We start from the raw sequence: 23,377 nt of genomic DNA, 5'->3' as shown, positions 1-23,377 counted from the left end.
TCTGTGCCTCAGATTCCTTCTCTGGGAACTGAGTGTTTGAACCTCTCAGGGCTTAACAATATATGATTCAAAGACGTAAAATAGAAAATCATAATTAGAGAAGTTGGAGGGAAGGAAGGGGGGCGGTCCCCCTGGATGGAAGATTTATTTTGGGAAGTTGTCGAGGTCTGGTATTCAACCACCCCAAGGAAGTCAAAGAGTACAGCTGGCGCTTTGCTGATTCAGAGGAACGGCTGGCAGGGAGATGGGAGCCAACTACACTGAGAATCTGTGTAATCAGAGAAAATGTCTTCGTGATTTGCCATTATAATTCTCGATAACAAACTCTAGGACTCCAGCATCAATACTAATAACTAGTTGAAGGAGGTTGGAGTTAGGAATGAATTAAAATTTTTTTAAAAACTGCTTTTTGGTAAAGCACTGGGAAATGATCTGGGCTCCTAAATTTAAAGGGGGTATTTTTAGCACCTGTAATCAAACCAACTTGCGTAAACACATCTGCTGGAGTATTGGCATCAAAATGCCTTTGCCGTCTTCATTTTATATCTCTTGCAGCCCTGCTGGGACTGAGGGGAAGTTTCACTGATTTTCTTCCTTTCATTATGTTTTTCCAAATCAACTGAGTGAGAAAGTCAAATGGAGTATTTTCTTTTCTGTTGAAAGCTGCGGGGCCCCTACCTGCAGGGTGACAACGAAGTCTTCGCACTTCAGCCAGTATAGGAATCACTTAGAAACTTTGTATCAAGTACCCATTCCTCAGTGGAGGGCTGGGTGGGCCTGGCATTCTGCATTTCACACAACTGTTCCAGTTGACTTGGATGTGGGTGATCCACGAACCACCTTGATTAATACTCAAGCAACTTAAGATTCTGGCTCCGTCATGCACCAGCTGTTGACTCTGGGCAAATTACTTGACTTTTTAAAATATCAGTCACCTCATCTGTAAAATGGGGCATTAAGGGCACCTACCCTATAACTTTGTTGTGAGGATTAAAATTGACATATTAACTTAGCACCATGTCAGGCATGTAATAAATGATCCGCAAATATTAACTGGTATCATTATTATTCATTATAACTACCTGGGCAAGTTATCATCTTTCTGACTCTGGGTTCCACAGATACAAAGGAGAAGTAGTTAGAATGATGCCTTAAAATCAGCTTTCATTCAAGGGTTGTGTGTTAAATGAGAAAAAATGTCTGCAAAGGTCTTAGCATACTGACAGGCTCATATTAAATATCTGGTATTCAGTGAATTAATGAATGAATTCAGTGATTGGCTCAACACATGCCTTCCACAAACTACGGAGAGATTTTTTAAGAGAACTTCTCTCTGACATCATAAGGTGGATGTGGAGCTGACACTGTGTGTATAGGGTTCTTGGTCTCTAGACCTTCACTTCTTGGAGTCATTGTGTCTATCACTGACTCCGATGTTACTCTGAACCTCATCTGCTCCCAGATGCACTCAGGCTTACCCATCTGAGAGATGACTCCACTGGATCTGGCTTATTTGGTAGCATGGAAGATTCTCCCCTCACCTAAGCATGCCGTGGATATCCTGAGGGGAGGCGGGTGGCATGTATGTTTTTCATGTTTGTGATTTCGGGGAAGCCATAGCACATCACTGTGCCTCAGTCCCCTGCTCTGTGCAAGGAGCTGTTGTGGGAATCCCTTGCTTACATCCTGGTGTAAGGTAAGCACCCACTTTGCACACTTGTTGTGCACTGAGCTCTGAGCTGTTGCAGCTCAGATACCTCACCTTAGTGCTCTTCTACTCAGGTGTCCAGCTCAGTGCTGGGCGGTGGTAGATGTACAATAAACGGGGGCTAGTTGACTGGCCGACTGAATCACTGAGTGAGTGATGTCCCCGAGGGCTCAGAGCACTTGCTCCCACATCCTAAAGGGGCCAGAAGAACAAGCGAACGTTGTGCCTCGTCACTCTTACTTGTAGTCAGAAAAGGCAAGAGAGGATCCCGGATAAGAGATGAGGTTTTTGATGCTTTTGCCTTGTAAGGAGGCTGTGTGTCACCCGGACTATCACAGCCATTTCTGGCAAGTCTACACTCACTCGCCCAACAAGGTCCTTAAGCAGGGCTGGACACTGTGCTGGTTTCTGGGGACAAAACAAATCAGCAGACCTAAGACCCTGCCCTTGTTGAGCCCACAGACAGTTATTATTCCAAGTAATGTTTGCCATGATAGGAGAAAGCGATTCTGAAAAGCAAACCTGGCCAGGTGAGGGAGTGGCTCTGGAGGATGTAATGCAGGAGCTAGTCTTGCGGGGAAAGGAGGGAAGGGTGTTTCTGGTAGAGGGAACTGCACGTGCAAAGTCATGAAATCATGAGCGCCTGAAAGGTTTGGAAGAACTCCACTGGGTCGGTATGCTTGGAACAAAGGCTGCAGGAAGGCGTAGCAAGGACTGGAGAAATGATGGGCTGGAATCAGATCGTGTCTGGTCTCCTGAGCCGGGGTTGGAAGCCTGAACTGCTCTAATTTCAATGAGAATTCAATGAAGGGTTTTAATCAAGGAAGAGACTCAATGAGACGTGCTTTATACAGATGCCCCGAGCTGCAGTGGACAAGAAAGACTGGAAGGGGATGCAGGGAGACCAATTAGGAGGCTATAATCCAGGATCTGAATGGCAGGGGTACTTGTCAGAGTAATTTCTTTGAGGCATTTGGTCGCTGATTGCCGGCGATCTTCCCTGGCCCCGTGTGTTTGCAATGACTCCGAACTGTGCAGAGAAAAGCCATCTCATTACACTTGCCTGCTGCATTGCACACTTGGCCCTGCCCAGTGGCCGCATTCTTTGTCAGGAGAATTGTGAGCTGTACTGCAAGGAAAGGGGACCTTGGGGTCAACTACCCCTCAATAAACCCCCAAAGCATCCTGTGTTGTCACATCCTTTAAAAGCTCTGGCTATTATGCCTGATCATTTCCACCCATGGAACTGTCGGGATCGCCTAGTCAATTACTAGTCAAGTGGGGAATGTGTATTTCATTAGGAGCCTCTCGCTTCAGATACACAAGGCTGTATATGAAATGAAATGCTCTGTAGTTATTTTTTTTTCAGCCAGTGATTAGGTGCTGTAATTAAGAAGGCATTGTGCCTGATTTCCAATCTTTTTTCTTTATTTAAATTTAATTGATTTTGTCCTTGATTTAATCAACACGAATTCAGCTACCTGGCGCACCTCTCCACGAGATGCTCCAGAGAACTCTGATGCTTAAAGACATAGGGCCATGCCTAGAGAATCAGGGATGTCGGCTGGTCCTAAGCCCCACCTTCTGTTAGCTGGCGCAAGAGCATGTTAAGGACTCAGGTGGTTCTGTTTAGGGCTAGAGCAGGAGGAGGGGGGAAGGGCTGATTTTAGACCTTTGAAACCCAGCTCTGCTGTGTGACCTCGGGTGAATTATTTGCCCACTCTGTGCCTCAGTTTCCTTGTGTTTAAAATAGAAGGAGTCACAATGTTGTCCTCATAGCATTGTATATCTATAAAAACCTAGAAGGAAGACTGGATTATAAGTGCTGAAACTATCACGTATTAGTATTTCCATATCATGGTCTATCCAGTAACTCATTTAACCCTCACAACATTCCTGTGGGGTTGGGTTATTCCCATTTAAAGGAAAGATGTGAAGCTCACAGCTAGGGCGTGGCTGAGCCAGGATTCAAGTCCTGTCTCAGTTCCAAAACTCACCCTCATATATGCTGTCCCTCCCACCTGCTGGCTTCTTTCTGTCCATGTTGGACACGTGGAAACAGGTTTCTGAAATTAAGTTCTTTGGTCAAGGTCACTCAGCTAGTGGTGGCAGAATCGGGACCTGAGTCAGAGTGCCCTGGGTGTGATGACCGTCCCACTGTTCCTCGGCTGTCTCTCAGAAAGGGCAGGCCACTTCTTCAAAGCCGGATAGCAATTGAGAGCCATGCAGTATTGTCAGTCTGCTCATTAGTCCTGTTGTTCTAAGCCTTCTTTTCTTCAACAGCCCAGACGTATGACAGATGTTCACATATACAACACAGCCCCCTACATACACCCAACATCACATAATGTTAACATTCTCAGTGCACAAACTTCATTTCACACCTTTTCTTTTCCACTCAAGAAAACAGAGTACAACTCAGGGTAAAGGACTCTCTTATAGGAGGAATCATGAATCCATCCACTTATTCATCTGACAAGTATTAATTGGGCCCTTACATTGTGCTCAGCACTATTCAAGAGTCTGGGGAAATAGCTGTGAACAAAAGAGACAAAAAAGAAAATCCCTGCCCTCATGAAACTTAGGTCCTGGTGGAAGGTGGGGAAATCATACAGTATACAAAATAAACATGTAACTGGTTATATTACAAAATGTGCAGTACAAGAGGGAAATAAATCAGGAAAAGAACATCATACAATGGGAAGGGGTTGCAATTTTAAGTAGGGTTTTATGTAGGATTCTTGGGAAAAAAATGTCACTGTGAAGGTGACATTTGATCAAAGACTTGACAAGGATGAGGGAGGAAGTCATGTGGATATTCAGAGGAAGAGTGTTCCAGGCAGTGGGGACAGCATGTGCAAAGGTCCTGAGGCAGGATTATAATTGGCATATCGGCAGAACAGCAAGGAAGCCAATGGGGCAGGAGTAGAGAGAGCAGGAGAAGAGAGTGGGAAGTGAGATCAGAGGGATAAACAAGGACCAGGCTGCGTGGGGCTTGTGACTAGTTTGGCTTTGGGGAAACGACTGGAGGGCTTTGAAAAGAGGAGCGCCTGGCTCTGGCTTGAGTTTTAGCAGAATCCTTCTGGCTGCCTCCTGGGGAAAAGGCTGCAGGATGGCAAGGGTGGAAATAGGGTGGCCTATTAGGAGGCTATTGCAGATGAGAGATGATGTGGGCCTAGACTGAGGTGGCGGCCACATGGGAGAAGAGCAGTGTTTGCATTCTAGGTGTGTTTTGAAGGATATATCAGCAGCTAGATTCGCTGATAAGTCAGACCTGGGGTTTGAGGGAGAGAAGTCAAGGACAACCCAAGGTTACACCTTGAAAGGAGCTGCCCTTAACTGGGAGGATGAAGATTCACGTATTCACGTATGTATTTCAATTGGAAACCATTCCAAACTTTCATCTTTAATAATCACCAGCAACAAACCCATGACAGAGCTTACAGCTGATGGTGACAGATCAGCTGTGTCAGTGTCACGCTGTGGCTGACAACCGCTGAGCTGTTCTGCAAGGAGACATTTGTCCCGCAAGTTGGGAGCATCCCTTGGCTCTGGCTTGTGGGTCTCACCATCAGCCTCATTATTCTGCAAGAGTTACTGAGAGTGGGCTGAACTCCCAATAGGGGGCTTTTCTGCAGGGCTCTGAACACGAGCCAAGACCCTCCACGAAGAGAAGAGCCCCACACCCAGCCCAGCCTCTGTCCCCGGCCGCTTCCTCCGTTGTGTGTGAAGACAGACAGTGGCGCCCCTCCCTCTCCATTGTGGCTAATTCCACACACACATACACCCCTTTCTCCATCTCTCCCATCTTCTTTTCCTGTAATTTGGGAAGATGTGGACCTGTTTGGGCTTTGGCTGAAAACATTTGATCGATCTTCTCAAATGGGCCACTCTCCGGCAAGAGGGAGAAGGTGTCTATGATTTCCCTCCTTTTAAATTGCAACAAAAGGCAACATTCTGTTTTCTTCCTGAGTCTATTGGTGTGTTTGGAATGCTGAGCCAAGTCGGCCTGGCTGGTGATTCAGCCCCAGGCTGTCGTGGGACGAAGCCCTCACTGGCTGCCAACCCTGCACCCAACAGCCTGCTCGACCTCCTCCTCCCTGCACCAGCCCCACGCTGGGCGTCCAGCCAGGGGAAGCGGCTCTGGCAGGAGGGGCGGGAGAGCCCTCATCAGGGTAGTCTGCAGCACAAGGTACCAGGGGCCCAGAGTTCTGCTAACTCTCCACCACTTCACGTGAAGCGGGTCACATCCCCTCTCTGAGCTTTAAAGGAAGAAGGCTTTAGCCTGGGGGACCTTAGCATCCTGCCCAACTTTCCACCCCAAGAATGCTTGGCAGAGCCGGAGCTCAAGAAGTGTCTGGGGAAGGAGGAAAGGGCAGTTTCACTGCAGTTGAGGGATGTTGGACTAGTTTAAAGGCCTTTACTTCAATCCTGCCAGGCCCCCCACACTTGTTTCAGGCCTTGGGTTCCACCGCAAGGGGCTCAGAGAGATTTGTACAGGGAACCAAGGCCCTGTTTATACCCCACCAAATGGGTAATGGGTGGAATCAAGCCATTTTAATTATTTTCTTTTTAATGGCATGGCCTTTCTTTTCCATTCAAACCATATTCCAAAGCAACCCGAACAGGAAGTGTTCCCCTCCATGAAAAGGAGGATGCCCCACTGCAAATCCACAAAGGCAGGTCTACTGTGGGCTCATGTAAAAGGATGCCACAGGGCCTTTGCACAGGAAAGGGGCAAGTGGGACAGCACGTAACTTTCCAGTTGGGTTTCTCATCTCTGTTATCAACATTTAGCAAAATATGTGTAGAAAGAAACCAGGGCTTTGATTAAACGGTTGGGCCCTATGGGCAATCCACACTCTCAAACAGGATTTTGAACCTAAGAAGGATGCTTCTCAAACTACTTGCCACCAGTTCCCTTTGAAGGCTCTGTGCCTCTCACTCGGTTGAGTCCATGGTGACAGACGTCGGGAGGCAGCTTTTCCATGGACTTCTAGTCCCTGGCTCTACATGCCCACCCAGCTGTGGAGGGGACACGAAGCTGTCTTGTCCCACGGCCTGATGCTTTCAGAGGCCCAAAGTGGGAGGCACTATAGGGGTACATCATGTCCACAAGTGGCCCCCACAGTGCCCAGCCCTGGAGGCACAAATGGTGTCGGGGTGAAGACCGTGGGTGCTGGAGGCAGGCTGCCTGGTTTCAGATTCCATCTCCACCACCTATGATCAGGATTGCCTCTTGCCTCAGTTTCTTCATTGGTAAAATGGGGTTGATAATTGTTCCAGCCTCAAATAATTGTGGTGACGATTATTAGAAGAAACAAATGCACAGCGCTTAGACTAGCTGGTGCCCCGTGAATATCCACGGTTATTGTTGGTGGTGTTAGCATTTGTAGTCGTGCCGTGGGCTACGATCCAATGTAGAAATGGATGCAGGTGGAGGAAACCAGGAGACAAACAGAGGGGAGGAGTGGAAACAGGGCCTCTTGACTGCCAGGGCCTTGCTCAGAAGCCCCCAGGGGTCCACAGGCTAACATTTCATTCAGATTTTTTTTTTTTTACCGGAATGAGAAATGCAGGTTCTGTGTCAGAAATCATTGCAAATTCCAAATTAGTGAGGTTTCATGGTCCGAGGAAAGGCGCCAGAGGGAAAAATTGGTCGATGGGGTGTTTTTAGCTGTCGGAGCAAGCTGGGTGATTGATTGTCTCTGTCAATAGACTGCGCAGACAGCAGCCGGGACCCGGGGTGCAGGCGAGCAAATAGGAAGAAGTCAGAACACCAGTCTGTGTTGGGGAGGCGGAGACGTGGTCACGGTGGAAAGAGACACAGTGACCCCAAAAGCTGGACTGTGTGGCCACACTCAGTCTGGAGACCAGGGACACCCAGCTACAGTTCCCTGAGAACTCTGAGCTCTCTCACTTGCTCGCTGTTTGTCCTTGGGCAAGTCACTACACCTCTCTGGGCTTATATTGTCTCATCTAAAGACAGTCCTTACAATTCTCACCTCAAGGACTTATTATGGAACTTAAATGAAATAATGGCTTTTAAATATCTGATGAGGTGCTGGCACATATTAGGTGCTCAGTAAATGTCAGGTCCCTTTAACAAAATAAGCTGGAGAAGTTGGTATGCCCGTGCTCCTGCCTGTGAACTCAGATGCTGTGCTTAGAGGTGACGACTCTCATCCCTAAACTAGGGGCTAATGTGCCATGTTGGTAGGCTCTGGGCTTGTGTGCAGACAAGGGCAGATAGACGGGGACAACTTAGACACAGAGGAGGATCTGACTCACACGAATCTTTGAATTGGACGTGCTTCTCAGGGGTCACTGGGGCCAGTCGCCTGTTTTCAGGGTCCCAAGCTGTTCCAGGCAGGTTGAAAGCCATACACTCCTCCAAGATGACTGTGAAAGGATAATCCTTAAGGCTCCTCACCAAGCAGAAATTCTTTCTCCTGTGGGAGCTACCAAGCCTCTTTCAATGATGATTGCAATTATAATTACAAGAGTCAGACACTGTGCTTAGCTTAATGACTATGTATTCCCCACAATTACCCCAATACATAAGGTATTATCCCCATTTAAAAAATGAGAAAACTGAGGCTTAAATAGATGAGGAAACTTGGTCCAGGTTATGCTGCTATATCCTGGAGGATTTGCAAAGAGATGCTGGAGCGCGGTTGAGTACAGAATTTATTCCTGTAGGGAGTTCGGCAGTGGTGGGGCTGGGGGGGGGGGCAGGGGGCCGGTGGTCAGAAAGAGTTGAGCTGAGCCTTGATGGCTGAGTGGGGCTTTTCCTGGCGGAGAAGGGAAGAGAGGGCACTGCGGGCAGAGGGATCAGCTTGAGCAGACAGTGAAGTTGAGCGACTCTGCCCCAAAGGCTATTTCCAATGAATAATTACAGTTACAATGACAGCTAACATTGATTAAGTGCTCGCTCTGCACCAGGAATGGTGTTAAGCACTTTACTATGTGCATCAACTCTACAAGCTGGACGCTATCATGAACCCCATTTTGCAGAAAAGAGATGAAATGACTTGTCCAAGATCACAGCTTGAAAACAGCAGAACCAGCTTTCAAACTCTAGTCTGCCTGATTCCAGAGCTCCTGGTGGCTCCAGGTTGTGCAGGCACCGTCCGTTGTCAACCACAGAGCCAAAAAAGACCTCTGCCCATGTGGTAGGGGCTGTCCTGAGATCTCCTAGTCTGTTCCTGCCACAAGCCCCCTCCCACAGCTCCAAGTTGGAGCCAAGGGGAACCCATCAGAGGTGGTGGGAGGTAATCATGAAGCCGGCTGCCTAATAAAGATAAAGTTCTCTAATAAACTCGCAATCCTGCGATAATGTGTTTGACTTTTTAAAAGGCAGATAAAAGTCCCAGTGGAGGGACAGACCTTTCCCATCAGCTCCTTAGTCAGAATGACTGTGGAGGAGCCGTTTTCTACTGGTGGGGCAGCTGGCTGCCTGGGCCAGCACGGAGAAATGGTCACTTCCGGATAACCCAGATGTCTGGTCTCTCCGGTGATCCCTCCCTCCCACAGGAATCCTTTGTCAGAGGAGAATGACAACCGCAAAGGAGAGGAACTCTGGGGCAAGCCTAAGGGAAGATGAAGGGGAAAGACGTAATTTGAGAACTTGCTGATGATTGGTGCAGGAGCTTCAGAGGTGGAGTCTTCTGAGAGCTTTCTGCTGATTGGTGGACTTGCAGTGGACCAACCTGTCCATTCATTCTACTGCCACCACCACCACCACCACCATCATCAAATAACATATATTGAGCATTTGTTATGCATCCAGAAAATGTGCTAAGCATTTTACAACTGTCTTATGAGGCAGGTAAGGTCAACATCCCCGTTAACATTCCCCATCCTCAGATGGGAAACCTAAGGTTTGATGGTATTAAGTAACTTCCTCTGGGTCAATGCAACCTGGAAGTAGCAAAGCAGAGCTTCCAACCCATGTCTGTTTGGCTCCAAACAATACAGTACTTAACTATTGTTTTGCATTTAGTAGTTTGATAGAGGACAACTTGATCTGGGTCTTTCTTTGATGGAATTCACAAGAAATGAAGCCTCAGACAGGAATTTTTGGTGCACAGACTTAAGAAAGGGACGAGAAAGCAGGCTAGGGCAGTGTGCAAAGCTAAGGAAAGATGTCATTTCGGCTGGTGGCTAGCCTCAGCCTGATCCCACTGGGAGCTCTGGAGTGTGAGTTGCACCATAGAATTAGCCCTGCCTTGAAGCAAGGGAGAAGGACGTCTGTACTGATAAGTCAGTTAGTCGTTAGCTATGGGCTGCCTTGCCACCCCCCAGGGCTGGACGTAACCTTCTGGAAGGGGAGCCTGTGATGCATTTGCAGCCACCACTCACAGCCGCTAAGATCTGACCAGCAGCACCCTCTGCAAATGCAGAACTAGGCGGTGCTCCCTGCTCAGTCCCTAAATTACTGAGTGGTCCTGTGTGTAGTGCTGGGCCCTCTCTGGGCCTCGGCTTCCCCTGGGTTGTGTTCCATGTCCTCCAAGGGCTGTCTTAGCTCTGACAAAGTCTGCCTCCATGACCTAGCAACACAGCCACTGCCCCAGACTGCAGTCCCTGTTTCTGTAACCCAGGTGGAGAGACACGGCCCCTCCAGTGGCTCCCACGGTGTAAGGTGAGGCGTCTGACAGCTTCCCCTGCTGAAGCCCTTTATCTCGTTTCTCTGCTGTGTTATTTTAAAACTAACGAGGCCAGACTTCAGGAGCTCGCTGCCTGCTCACTGCCTGCCATCGAGATTTGTGGCTTGTCTGTTGTGTCCTCTCTGCAGATTTTAGCGGCAACTTAACTCTCTGCTTGTTAGGAATTTTCTACCAAACCTCAGCTGCAGGAAGAGGGGACATGTATGGTGGGTGTGTCTGCAGGAACACAAAGTCCTGACTACACCGCACTCTCAGAAGCCCCCAACCCCCGCCATCACCACCACCACATCTGTAGGTCTAGCTGACGGAAGGGTCCAGTGGGTTGTTCCAGGAGGACAGGGAGAGAGAAATTCACCTCTGGGCTACTGAGAGAGAAAAGCAGAGACGTGGCAAGGAATGGGTAGACTCAGCCTGGTGGTGGGGGAGCCGAGGCGCCTGTGGAGGGAGGATCTCCAGGGACATTCAAGGGCACTTTGACCTCCCTGCCCTGCCCCTTCCCAGAATCCCTTGTCTTGAGCTGTTGGGGGAAAGGGGATCAGAATCAGCAGTGAGGCTGGAGCACAGCGTGATCTCTCCCTGGAAAGTATGGCTGATATTTAAAGTGACGCAGCATGCCGGAAGCTAAGTGCTGGACACGCCTCATGTCATGTCATGTCATCCCCACAGCAGCCCTGTGAGGTGCATACAGCTTGTGATTTCACCAGGGAGGCGAAGAGGCTTGCCCAGGGTCTCGCCCAGCGGGTCCGAGTTCCCCGGGCAGAGTCCCCCGGGCAGAGTCCCCCGGGACGTGTAGCCACAGCACCCTAGCAACCTTGCCCTGACAAGCAACTCGGCCCCCTCTGCACAGCCTGGCTTGTTTCCTCCAGGCACGAGTGTCCTCTCTCTATGCAGGACTCTTCCTTTCCTGGGTCATGTTCACCCATAGGAGGGTGTCTGATGTACGTGTCCCGTGTCTTCCTCTGAACTGTGAGCTCCTGGAGGGAAAGACTCATGTCTGGATCATCTTGGAATGTCGTCCACTGGAAAGTAAAGTGATGCTTAGCAGATGAGCAAATGAATGAAAGATGAATCAGTGAATTGACGAATAGCTCAGGAATAAATGGATGAATGAATGCATGAACGATTAAATAAATCACTGCATCTAAAGGGATGAATTCGAGGAGTCAGACATTGTAAGAGTATATTTTAAGAGCCAGTCCACCAGGTTGGGACACTTTTTTTTTTATTACTTTTTATCAAAGTATAGCTAATTTACAATGTTAGTTTCAGATGTACAGTAAAGTGATTCAGTTATACATATATGTAAATTTTCTTTTCTGATTCTTTTCTACTATATGTTATTCCAAGAAACTGAATATAATTCCCTGTGCTATACAGTAGGTCCTTGTTGTTTAACTATTTTATATGTAGTAATGTGTATCTGGTAATCCCAAACTCCTAATTTATCCCTCCCCTAACTTTCCCTCTTTTGTAACCGTAGTTTGTTTTCTTTATGTCCATGAGTCTATTTTTGGTTTGTAAATAAAATTTGTATCATTTTTTTTAGATTCCACATATAAGTGATGTCATATATTTGTCTTTCTCTGTCTGACTTACTTAGTATGATAATCTCTAGGTCCATCCATGTTGCTGCACATGGCATTATTTCATCCTTTTTTATGGCTGAGTAGAATTCCATTGTGTATATAGACCACATCTTTATCCAGTCATCTGTCAATGGACATTTAGGCTGTTTCCATGTCTTGGCTGTTGTAAACAATGCTGCTGTGAACATTGGGGTGCATGTGAGGTTGGGGCACTTCTGTTGAACTGTCTTGTTATTCTGAAACCCCACTGACACAACACCTTCAGAGCTTACCGACCTCCTCATCTTCCCACCTCACTCTAGCCATGTGCTCTATCTTACTCCCCAGAAGATGCAGTCTGCTGGCTTTCAATACCATCTAGATGCTCACATCACTGAAATACATTTCCCCAGCACTAGTGTCTTCTCTGAACTCCAGGTTCATGTGCCCAGCTGCCCCCCTGCCATCTCCATGTGGGTGTCTAACTAACATCTCAAAACTAACATGTCCAGAAATGAGCTCTGGGGACCCCTTCCAAAGCACCCTTCTGCAGCTGCAGCTGACCCCAGCTCAGTCCTCGGTATCTTCATCCTTCCAGTGGCTCAGACCGAAAAACCTTAGAGTCCCCCACAAGCAAACTTGGTTGATTCCCACTTCAGTATCTGTCCAGAATCCGACCGCTTCTCACCACTGCAGCCGCGATAACACGGATCCCGGCTGTCATCTCTCACGTGGGCTGTTGCAGTAATCTCCTCCCTGGTCTTCCTGCGTTGATCCCAGCTCCCTTGCTGACCCTTTAAAACCTAAGTCAGATTACATGGCTTCTCTGCTGAGAACTCTCCAGCGGCTCCTCTCACTCACAGAAAAGGCCAAGTCCTGGCAGCAGCCCACCAGACCACGATCCAACCTCGTTACCTCTCTGACATCAACCCCCCCCCCCTTGCTCACTCACGTCTAGCCTCAGTGCACCTGGTACGTCCCAATCTCAGGGCCTTGGCATGGGCTGTGCCCTCTGCCTGTTTTGCTCCTTTCCAGGCACAAACGAGGCTCACTCCCTCATCCCCTTCCAGCCTTGCTCAGATGCCCCCCTCTCAGTGAAGCAGTCTCTGATCCCCCCTTAAAACTGCAGCCCCTCCTCGTGGCATCCCCAGTTTCCCCATCCTGCTACGTTTCTTTCCTTTAGAGCCCTCACTGCCTTCGAATATGCTACATAGTTACCAGTCAGTTCTGCTGAGTTTCTGCTCTTCTCCTCCCTCTGTCCATCCCAGTAGAATGCAGTCTCCATCAGGCAGAGATTTTGCTTCTGTCTTATTCTCTCCTTGGTCTCCAGTGCCTAGAACATGCCCTACACATAGCAGGTGCTCAGTAAATGCCTGTGGCCTCAGTGGCTGAATGAAAAGTGCAGGGCCCCTGGCAGCACCTCTTGGGGCCAGTTTTTACTTTATCAGTTCTTGAACCAAAGCTCTGCCTGCTCTGGGTTGGAGGTTCCCTGTGAGGCCAAGGGCTTCTGCCCTCTTTCCCAGCAGATCTTCCTTAATTGGTGCCACCTCCAGCAATGTCTGTGAGATCCTCAAAAGAGAGTCACCCAGCACGGTCCCTCCCAGGTCAAGAAAGTCTCATCAGTAATTTACCCTCCCTGGAGAAATCCAAACCCTGTCTGCAATTGCAGCTGATAGAAAGGTCTTGAAGGTGCCCTGGACTGGACTGAGAAGTGTCATTCTTGCCCATGGTGACACAGCTTGGTAGAATCAGGGCTTGAACCCTGGTCAGTAGGACTCTGCAGGACCTCTGCACTTGCCCGGCATCGCCTCGTTACCCTTCGCAACGTGTGCAAGTGGAAAACCACGATGTTCAGCCTTTTCCCAAGTTGGGGGCAGCCTGCATTTCAGACAGCCCCAAGGATCCAACCCAGCCCCCCTCTCAGCACTAGGCAGATAGGCAGCAGGCCAGCCTGTGAAGGGGGGCATGACTGGGTGGGTTTGGGGTGGTTTGGAGCACAGCTGGGGATGTGTTATGTGATGAGAGGCCACACCCCTGTCTGGGGGCCTGACCTTCTTGGCTGAGCTGGGTAAGAAATGCTGAGTTGATTTTTCTCCATATGGTTCTTTCGTCTTTTGACCTGAACTTGGGAGCTGGACAAATTGTTGATATACTAGAGTGTTTACCACACACACACACACATGTGCACACACACACATTCACGCCCTCACATGCGCTCAGCCCTGAGAACTGAACTAGACCATTCTCATCAGTTGCCTGGGGATAGAGGGTGCTGGAAGGCTGGGCTTGGACTCAGGATCGAGTCCAAATCCTTTGTAAAACCTGAAGCCTGGCCTCTCGGTGTTTGGTCCGCAGAGCAGCAGCATGACCTGGGAATTGGCTAGAAATGCAGAAGCTCAGGCTCTAGCCCGGGCCCACTGAATCGGCACCTGCATTCGGACAAGATCACACACATGTGAAGGTGTAAGGAGCACCTGTCCACGTGGTCCTGAAGATTCCCGCCCCTGCCTCCTTAGTCTCAACTCCTGTTTTTCTCTGCTCCCCCACATTCATTGCAGCATTAGTCACAATAGGCAAGACATGGAAACAACCTGAGTGTCCATCACCAGATGCATGGATCGAGACAATGTGAGATCTACCTGCCTATCTAATAGCCATAGATAGCCAGATAGATAGACAGGAGATAGATAGATAGATAGATAGATAGATAGATAGATAGATAGATAGATAGATAGATAGATAGATAAAATTAATACTATTCAGTCATAAAAAAGAAGGAAACACTGCTATTTGTGACCACATGGGTGGACCTTGAGGACATTATGCTAAATGAAATAAGGAAGTCTCAATTCTTACCTTCCACCCTCCACCCCGACCATCTCTTCCAACTTACTGCTTCCTCTGAAGTTACGCAAAGTCCGTTGCTGAGTCTCTTTGCCCAGCGTTTGCACATGACCAATTTCCGTGCATCTTTTAGAAGGTTTTACACGGCCACCTGCCCCTATTCCCCTTACACAGCCCCTTCTCCAGACACATAAGGCACATCCCTGTCTCACAGGGAAATTACCAAGATTCACCCTAGGCCCCCATTTACTACTTCCTTATATCCTAACAGTGTTTTCTGGATTGCTCTCCTTTTTTTCTCAGTTGATTCTTATAAACAGGCAGGGCAGCTGGTGTTCTTACCATTTACTATCCTCGGGTCTCAGTTTCTCCATCTGTATAGTGGGCATGGCCATCCTGGCTCCTGGGTTTCTTGGAAACTTAAATGAGACGATGCCTGAGAAGTGTTTAGCCTGGTGTCCTGCACGGAGTAGGTGCTTGACAAATGGTAGCTCTTGTCAATCTTGTCAATCAAAGGACGTGGAAAGAGCACTGGACTGGGGGTCAGAAGGCCACAGTTCAAGCTGAAGCTCCGCTGTGAGTCACCGTGTGGCCTTGGGCAAGTCCCTTGGCATCATGGGGCCTCAGTTTGCCCACTCTGCACAGAGGTGGGCAGGGCTGGGGCCCTTCTCACTCCCCTCCAACACTGTTTGCCTCTGATTCCCCAAACGGGCGTTTAATTCAAACTAGTCTTGAGTCACAGGGGTCTGCACCCGCCCAGGCTGAGTACTTTGTTGGAGTCTGGAGCTTTGATGGGGGAAGCAGGGAAGCAGCTAGGGAGCCAAGCAATCTTGGAGAGTTTTGCGGAGTTCAGCGCTCTTATCAGAGGCTGGGAATCTGCTGGTTGCCATGACTACGGAGAGCCGCCTCTAAGCTCCGGGTCGCTGATTAGCAGGAAGGGAAGCGGGAGGCCTTGAGGAATTCAGCACTCCTGGCTCCCTCCCTCCCTCCCTCTGTGAAGTGGAGTGTGCCAGCCCTTGACTTCGCTGTTTTAGCTGTCCCCCGAAGATCTCGCCTTCTTTTAAGTATTTTTTTTATGCAACATCAAAGGACTGTGTGGTAAAAAACGAGGCAGCTGCCGGTACTCCTCAGCAGTGATGGAACACAGAGTTTTTCTTAAAACCCTGTAAGGTTGCAAAGCTGGAGAGGAGGAAGGGAGACAGGTGGGGCTGTGGGGGAGAGAGGGAGAAGGGAGAGAGAGAGACTGAAGTCTGCGTCCGCTGCAGTCCGGTGTGGCCTCAGACGGGTCCTTCTCTCTGGACCTCTGTCTCTTTATGTGTGAGGAGAGGTTGAGTCTGATTCGTGGTTTGCACGTGATACTGGTCACCAGAATTCATTTGTAAGTTCATTCCTTCACTCATTCAACAAATGTTTATTGCGCGAAAAGGCACACTATGCCAGGCACTAGATCCTTGGGGAGTCAGCTCCCACTCTCAGGAAGCTTACGTCCTAGTCCCGAAGACAAACGGTTAGCCAGTAAACACTTAAAATGGTCATTTCACATTGTTGCAAATGCTGTGCAGGAGGGCGTAGCAGGCCACTGTGATGGAGGCGGGTGATGAGAGGAGCAAGATTACACAAGGGGGTCAGGGAGGGCTTCCCGGAGAAGGTGACATTTGAATGAAACGAAGGAGCCAGCCATGCAAAGAGCTGGAGGAACAGCATGCCAAGTGGAGGGAAACGGAAGGAGCAAAGGCTCTGAGCAAAGGCCCTGTTCCATCTGAGGAACAGCAAGAAAGCCATGTGGCTGGAGCAAAGTAAGGGGCGGGGAGAGAGGCAGGAGCTGGAGTCTAGAGTGGGGCAGAGGCCAGACCCTTCAGAGCCTTTTAATCCCAGTAATCAGTTTGGATTTATTCTTGGTCCAATAAAAGGCAGAATAACCCAGCATGTTTCTTTCTCTTTTTTAAAAGATATTTTATTATTATATTTTTTCAAATCTTGGTGGGGAAGAGGTAATTAGGTTTGTTTATTTTTTTAGAGGAGGTACTGGGGATCGAACCCAGGGCCTTGTGCCTGCGAAGCATGCGCTCTACCACTTGAGCTACACCCTCCTCCCTTCTTTTTTTTTTTTAATTGAAGTAGAGTTGATTTACATTATTGTGTTAGTTTCTGGTATACAGCATAGTGATTCAGGTATACATGTATATTCTTTTTCACATTCTTTTTCATTGTAAGTTGTTAAAAGTTATTGAATACAGTTCGCTGTGCTACACAGTAGGACCTTGCTGTTTATCTGTTCTGTACATAGTAGTTTGCATCTGCTAATCCCAAAATTACCTGGGATGTTTCGTTAAGATGCAGGTTCCCCTGTTTTCATCCCTTGGAGACCCTGTTTCATTCCAGCTAGGAATCTGGATTTTTTTTAAAAGCTCCTTGGGGGCCTCTGATCCTGTGCCAGCTTTGGCCAAGCCTGGGCTCCATGCTCCCTGAGCCTTTTTGAGTTTTCAAAAAGTTGAGAAGCAAAGTGTTAGAACATGTTGGAAAAAAATCTCAAACATTGTATTATAGAGGATTCCTTTCTTCCTTCCGTCACCGCTTCTTGTCTGCCTAGTAGAATTAATTACAGTTTTGTTTGTGTTATAACCCCAGGTGGGGTACCCAGCACCAGGAAGGTGAAGCCAGTGCCACTGGCAAAAAGAGCAGTCTGCCACATCGGGGAGTGCCACGTTATCGCTTACAGCAGCTCCATTATACCTCTCCTCATCAAACCGTGTCAGGGTTGCCCCATCCCTGATTCCAAACCCTGCTGCTGGCAGTGACGGATGAGCCACTGTCTTCGCCCTAAGCCTAGTATGCCTGTGCCTGGCAGGGGCATCCACCAGCTTTCCCGAACGCTGGAGATAACCCACGCCTCTGTTAGCACAAGTCACTGGGAGCTTCCGCCCAGTGCCAGCTCTGTGTGTCAAATATTTATTCGCTGCCAGATTTCTCAAAACTTCTCGGCTTTTGCCTATTATGGGGTTGCCTCCGGTACAGATTTGAGTCTTGGTTTTCTGTAATGCCCCTAGAAAGTACAAAATTCCATTCTTATATATATATATGTGTGTGTGTGTGTGTGTGTCCCCAACTCAAGACTCCGCTGGGCAGTACGCAGACGTTGATAAGCTGATTGATGACTTTTCTAAGGGAAACATGAGGAAGAATAGAAAAGGCATTGATTGAACCGTCTCAGTTGATGGAGGCACCAGCTGGGTTATTTCCACCCAGTGTAACATGAAGGGATTAGCATCTTAAAAGCCCTTTCTAACTTTTTGAAACAAATACGCGTTCTCCTTAGCTGATGCCTTTGCTCTGTCATTTATTCACTGAACGAATGTTGCTGAGTGTTTATCAGGCAGGGGGTTCTGGGACAGTGAAACACGATCCTGGTCTGTGGGAGCTCATAGCCTCGTATGAGAGAAGACAGGGAAACGGTAACCACAACACATACTATTAAGAGCTGCAGTAAGGGTAGTAAAGGGACTATCATATACTCAAAAAGGGGCTAGACGTCCTCTAAAAGCCTGCTCCCTCCTCCACCATCTCTACCCTCTCTATGGTGACTCCATCCTCCTCGTTCCTCAGGCTCAAAGCCTTGGAGTCGACCTTGACCCCTCCTCTTCTCCTTCTCTTACCACCCACATTTAACCAGCAGCCAAGGATGCTGGTTCTGCTTTCAAAATACATCAGTATCTGATCCTATCTCACCACCTCCATTGCTGCCACCCTGCTCTGAGACCAGTCGATTGCAAAACTCTGCCCGTCTTTGTTGTTCCCGCCTCACCTTCTAGTGTCCTAAGCCAGTGGAGTGATTGTTCTGAAATGCAGGCCAGTCCATCAGCCACATGGGACCCCAAGGTCTTCCCATGACCTACAAAGACCTCATCTCGGGTCTCTCCTCTTCTCACTCTGACCCTTGCTTGCTATTCCTTGTCTGTGTCAGGTGTCTTTGAACTTGCCCTTCTTTCTGCCTGGAACATCCTTCCCACTTCCTGCAGATGCCCGTGGAGGAGTTACATGTTGCTGAGCAATAAAATGCCCCAAATCTTTGTGGCTTAAAACAACGAGAAACAGTTGTTACGTTTCACGGTGTCTGGGAGTCGGGAACTTGGCTGGGTGACTGGCTCACCATCGCCCTTGAGCTGGTGGTCAGATGTCCCCCACAGCTGCAGTCTCACCTCAAGGCTTGACTGGGGCCAGAAGATCCACTTCCGAGGTGGGTCACTCACACCGCTGGCTGGTGCTGGCTGCTGGCAAGAGGCTTCAGTTTGTCTCCCCCTGGGCCTCTCCCGGGGGCTGCTGGCGTGTCCTCACAGCATGGCGGCCAGCTTCCCGCAGGGCGATCAGCCCAAGAGAAAGAGGTGGACGCTGCCTTTGCGATCTAGTCTTGGAAGTCACACATTATCCCTTCTACTGCCTTCTATTCATTAAAAGTGAGCCACTACTAAGCACTTCACGGGGGAGGGGCGGCGATTAGGTGCCAGCTTTTGATGGCGGGAGTGGCAAAGAATTTATGAACTCATTTTAAAACCAGCACCAACTGCAAAGTTAGTCCCTCATCTTTCAAGTCTCCACTCTCTTGTTACTTCCTCAGAAAGGCCTTCCCTGATTATACAGAATAAGTCACCCCCTCCCATTTCCTAGCCCCATTACACTGATTTATCCTCTTCTATAATTTATTACCATTGAACAAGCCATCTTATTCCTTTCTTATGCATTTATTACCTGCTTTTCCATCTATAATCTAAACCCCATGATCACAGGGGCCATCTCTGTCTTGTTCACTGCATCCCCACACTTCGAACTGGCCTTGACACATTGCAGGCACTCAGGGGATTGGAGTGAATGAATTTTAGGTTAGCGTAGGCTAGGACAAGTATGGGAGGAGGCAAACCGTATTGGAGGCTGAGCAGAAATTGTGAGCTTTGAGTTATCTGAAAAGAGCCAAGGTGGCATGCCACACAGAGAGACTGGAGGGATGGCAGGCATGGACATGGAATGTTCTGGAAGCATGGAGTTGGCAGTAAGGAGGGCTGGGCACACCTGCCTAGAACCTCCATCCCTCCTGGACTTGAGGTATCTCCCAGCTCTGCTTCTAAATGTGCACCGATAAACGGCTGACAGAGATGGATGTGTTTTGCAGCCCTCCCTTCAATATTGACCAGGCTTGGCCTGCTCTCCTGGCAGCCCTAAGGAGCAGGGGGCTTATCAGATGCATTCATCCTAAGTCATAAAACCAATCTTGATACACTGGCTGCAGGAGCTTGATGCAGGAGAAATGCTAATGCCTTCGATTAGTCCTTGACCTGGGATCTGCAGGCAGGGTGAGCTTGCTGATGGTTCCAGATCTACCGGTGACCCTCAGACTCCTGACTTCCTGGGTTAGGAGCCAGGAGATTTGAGTGACAGTCTCATCAAAGACTAAGTAGGCAACGTCCTTTCCCTTCCCGGGACTTGGAGGAGGAGGTGGGATGCAGGTCATTTCTCTGCGTTGTTTGGACCTCACCTTGGAGGCAGAGGAAGGAACTTCCGGCTTCCGTGGGAACTGCTGTCCCAAGTAGGTGACCTCGTACCTGTTAAGGACACCCAGTGGGAAGTTTGGTTCACAGAGAAGTAAAGGGAAAGGGAACTGAGATTTTCCAGGCCTTTCTGTTTGCTTATGTTATCTCATTTTACCATCACACCCCACGCAACCGTGTATGGATTGACATTATTTCCTATTTTTGTTGTTGAAGAAACTGCAAGTCTGAGAGGTTGAGGGACTGGTCCCAGGACCTACAGCTACTAAATGGTGAAGATGGTGTTTGAATTAAGGTGTCTCTGTTCCAGAGACAGATTTGGCAGGAAACAAAATGGGGTAGAAATGGAAATTGGGGAGTTTGAGCTAATCCTATCTGGCTTTGGCCTCTAATTAAGTCTTGAGGAAGGAAGTGAAATGCTGGTTTCCAGCGTCTCCCTGTGGTTCAGTCAGGTTACGGTGGTCTATGCTGCGGTAACAAGTAAGCCCCTGCAGCTCAGTGGCTTAACCTAAGTAAGGCTTATCTCTGTCATGCGAAGTCTGATGCGGTTCAGGCATCTCTCCTCTATCAAATAGTTTCAACTTTAGGAATTACGTGGCCTCTGAAGTCATTGTGACAGAGGGAGAGAGAACTGGAGATGGCACACGGATCTTATCGCCTGGAACTGGAAACAATTTTTGTCATTCCCACTCAGAGACCATTGGCCCCAAATAGTCTCATGTCCCCAGCCTAACCACGAGGGAAGTTGGAAATATTAGGACATCTGTGGATGTTTGATGAACATAAAGAATCGTTGTCATTTCCTATCACTGTTGCCTCCTTATTTCTTCCCCCTCGTAGGACAGAACCCCAGAGCAGCCCCGTGGTCCCAGCTCAGGATGGAGCCTCGGAAAAGCTGCGCCAGCATCTGGCCACCCAGGCCTTGGGCACCAACAGCTGGGAGAGAGACAAAACATGCCGGGAGCCCAGTCCCGCCAGAGCACACAGGTGAGGCGCCGCCCCCGCCCCCCTCTTCAGTCCCGTGAGGAAGGCCAGGTTGAGGATGGAGAAATGAAGTTTGTCTCTCTGGCTGCTCTTCCCCTCTCTCTGTTGCCAGTTCCTCTTTCTGACCCTAAAATCAAATCAAACCCCCTCGGAGGATTAGATGGAAGCTGTGAGTGCTGTCTCCTGGAATAACGTATGTGCTCCAAGAACACTCTCCAAAATCTGTGCACCAGGACCCTGGGGCTGATGAACAAGGGTCTCTAGCTAAGAACCTGAATTTTGATGAAGCAGCTCGGGGAGCCAGAGCAGCTTTCACGGGTGAAGTCTGCTCCCCCCACCCAGGCCACCCTCTCAGCGACAGGCTTTCGTCAGTTAGGCTGTGATTTCAGTGAGGGAGAAACAGTTAAGTCATCTCAGCTTGGAGAAGCAAAGTTCAACAGTGGTTCTGGAAAATTATCCCCAAGAAACAGGAAAAAAAGAGTTGTTTCCAGTAGAGACTGAGGGAGTTGCAGGGAGATGGTGAGGGTGGACGGTTTCTGTACTTCCCAAACGTTGTCTCCCAGTCAAAGGGGACTTAGTGTGTTGTCGGAATTGCATTCAAACCTAGACACCACCACTTACTGAGTGACCTTGGGCAAGTTTGTTTTCTTCTGTGAGCCTCAGTGTTCACCACTATGAACTGGGGATACTGAGATCTAATTCTCGAGGTTGGGTGAGGATTCAATCAGACCAGGTGTGTACACATCCTGACAGTGGACCTAGAATACAGAAGATGCTTAAAGTGTTAGATGGAGTCTCATGGAGCCACAAGAGAAGGTTCTGGGCATGACAATCTAAAAGTGATGCCATGTTGTCCGTTTGATTGTGGAATGTCAAGGCTTCTTGCCCCCTTCTCCTGTCTGCAGCCTGCTCTCTGACGTGATAAAAACCACAATATTGATGATACTCATATTACCACTGACCATCAAGGTCATGATCATAATAACAGACACTACGTTTACTGGGAACGTCCTCTGTGCCGGCCCAGAGCACGCTGCACGAGTGAGCTCCCTCATTCCTTGCAGCGAACTTAGGACACAGGTATGTCTCGTTTTATTCCCATCTTACAGATGATGAAATGACACTCAGAGGGGCCGCCCAGGTAGGAAGCAATGGAGCAGGACTTTAAATCCAAGTGTGTCAGTTTCAGGAACCAGCGTGCTTTACCGCTGCAGACTCACCCTCTGCACAGCTGACCACTGTCTATGGAACCACTGTGTACTTGACTGCTGCACAGTTAACTGCTGCTCGTGTAACGGCGGTGCACTTAACCATAATTCGTGCCTTTCCACCCCCGCTGTGTGAGGGCGCACCCAGGAGAACTGGTGCACGGAAAATAAAGAAGTAGGGGCAGTGCAGACCAACCTGGGCAAGGGCGTTTGGCGCTTACGGAGGGGGTTGATTATCCCCTCTCACAGACATCAGATCCAAGGGCTTTTTGGTTTTACCTCATCCCTTAAAGCTGAGTTTAGGACCATGGTTCCCAAACTTTCCTCCCCTCCTGAGACCCTGGAGTTCCAGAATGAAATGAGAGTAACTGACTGAAACAATGAGATCTTTCTGCTTTATAAGACACCCTTTTAAAAGGGTTTTACTTTTTCCTTAAGCATTTGTCCCTTAAATATTTTGGGTGTTTTTTTTTTTTTTCCAAATTTCTAGCAGCTATTACCCTGGGAAGTGTCTATATGAAATGAGATGATTTAACAAGTGGCCAAATTATTTCATCCATTCATCCCTCATTTGGTCACTCAACAAATGCTTATCAGGCTCTTACCCTGTGTCAAGCCCTCGTTGAAGGAAAAATTTGGAAGTGGTGTACCATGTTTGCACAAGAGGCCCACTTGCTTCCTGGATATGTGTGCTGTACTTTGTGATTTATAACATGTAAGTGCACTGAAGTGGCTGGGTTCTTAATCTCTATGATATTTATTTTTAACCTGCTAAAGATGACTCTCTTGACAGTGTTCTAGAGTATAGCTATGTGATCTTTATTTCCTGGCAATGCAGAGACCTTAACATATATTCATTCTG

At 48.6% G+C, this 23,377-nt stretch overlaps 1 protein-coding gene across 1 annotated transcript in view; it reads left to right on the top strand.

Annotated features, from left to right (window-relative positions):
- SRRM4 (serine/arginine repetitive matrix 4) overlaps positions 1–23,377 on the top strand; it is a 146,446-nt gene that overhangs the window by 82,593 nt on the left and 40,476 nt on the right. Inside the window, exon 2 of the mRNA XM_010969559.3 lies at positions 21,164–21,310. Coding sequence (XP_010967861.2) covers positions 21,164–21,310 — 147 coding nt within the window. The remainder of the gene's footprint in view (positions 1–21,163; positions 21,311–23,377) is intronic.

This window comes from Camelus bactrianus, chromosome 32, assembly GCF_048773025.1.
Source record: "Camelus bactrianus isolate YW-2024 breed Bactrian camel chromosome 32, ASM4877302v1, whole genome shotgun sequence".
In the NCBI taxonomy this organism is placed as follows: Eukaryota; Metazoa; Chordata; class Mammalia; order Artiodactyla; family Camelidae; genus Camelus; species Camelus bactrianus.
The sequence above is the reverse complement of the archived record's forward strand: the minus strand, read 5'-3'. Positions and strand labels throughout refer to the sequence as shown.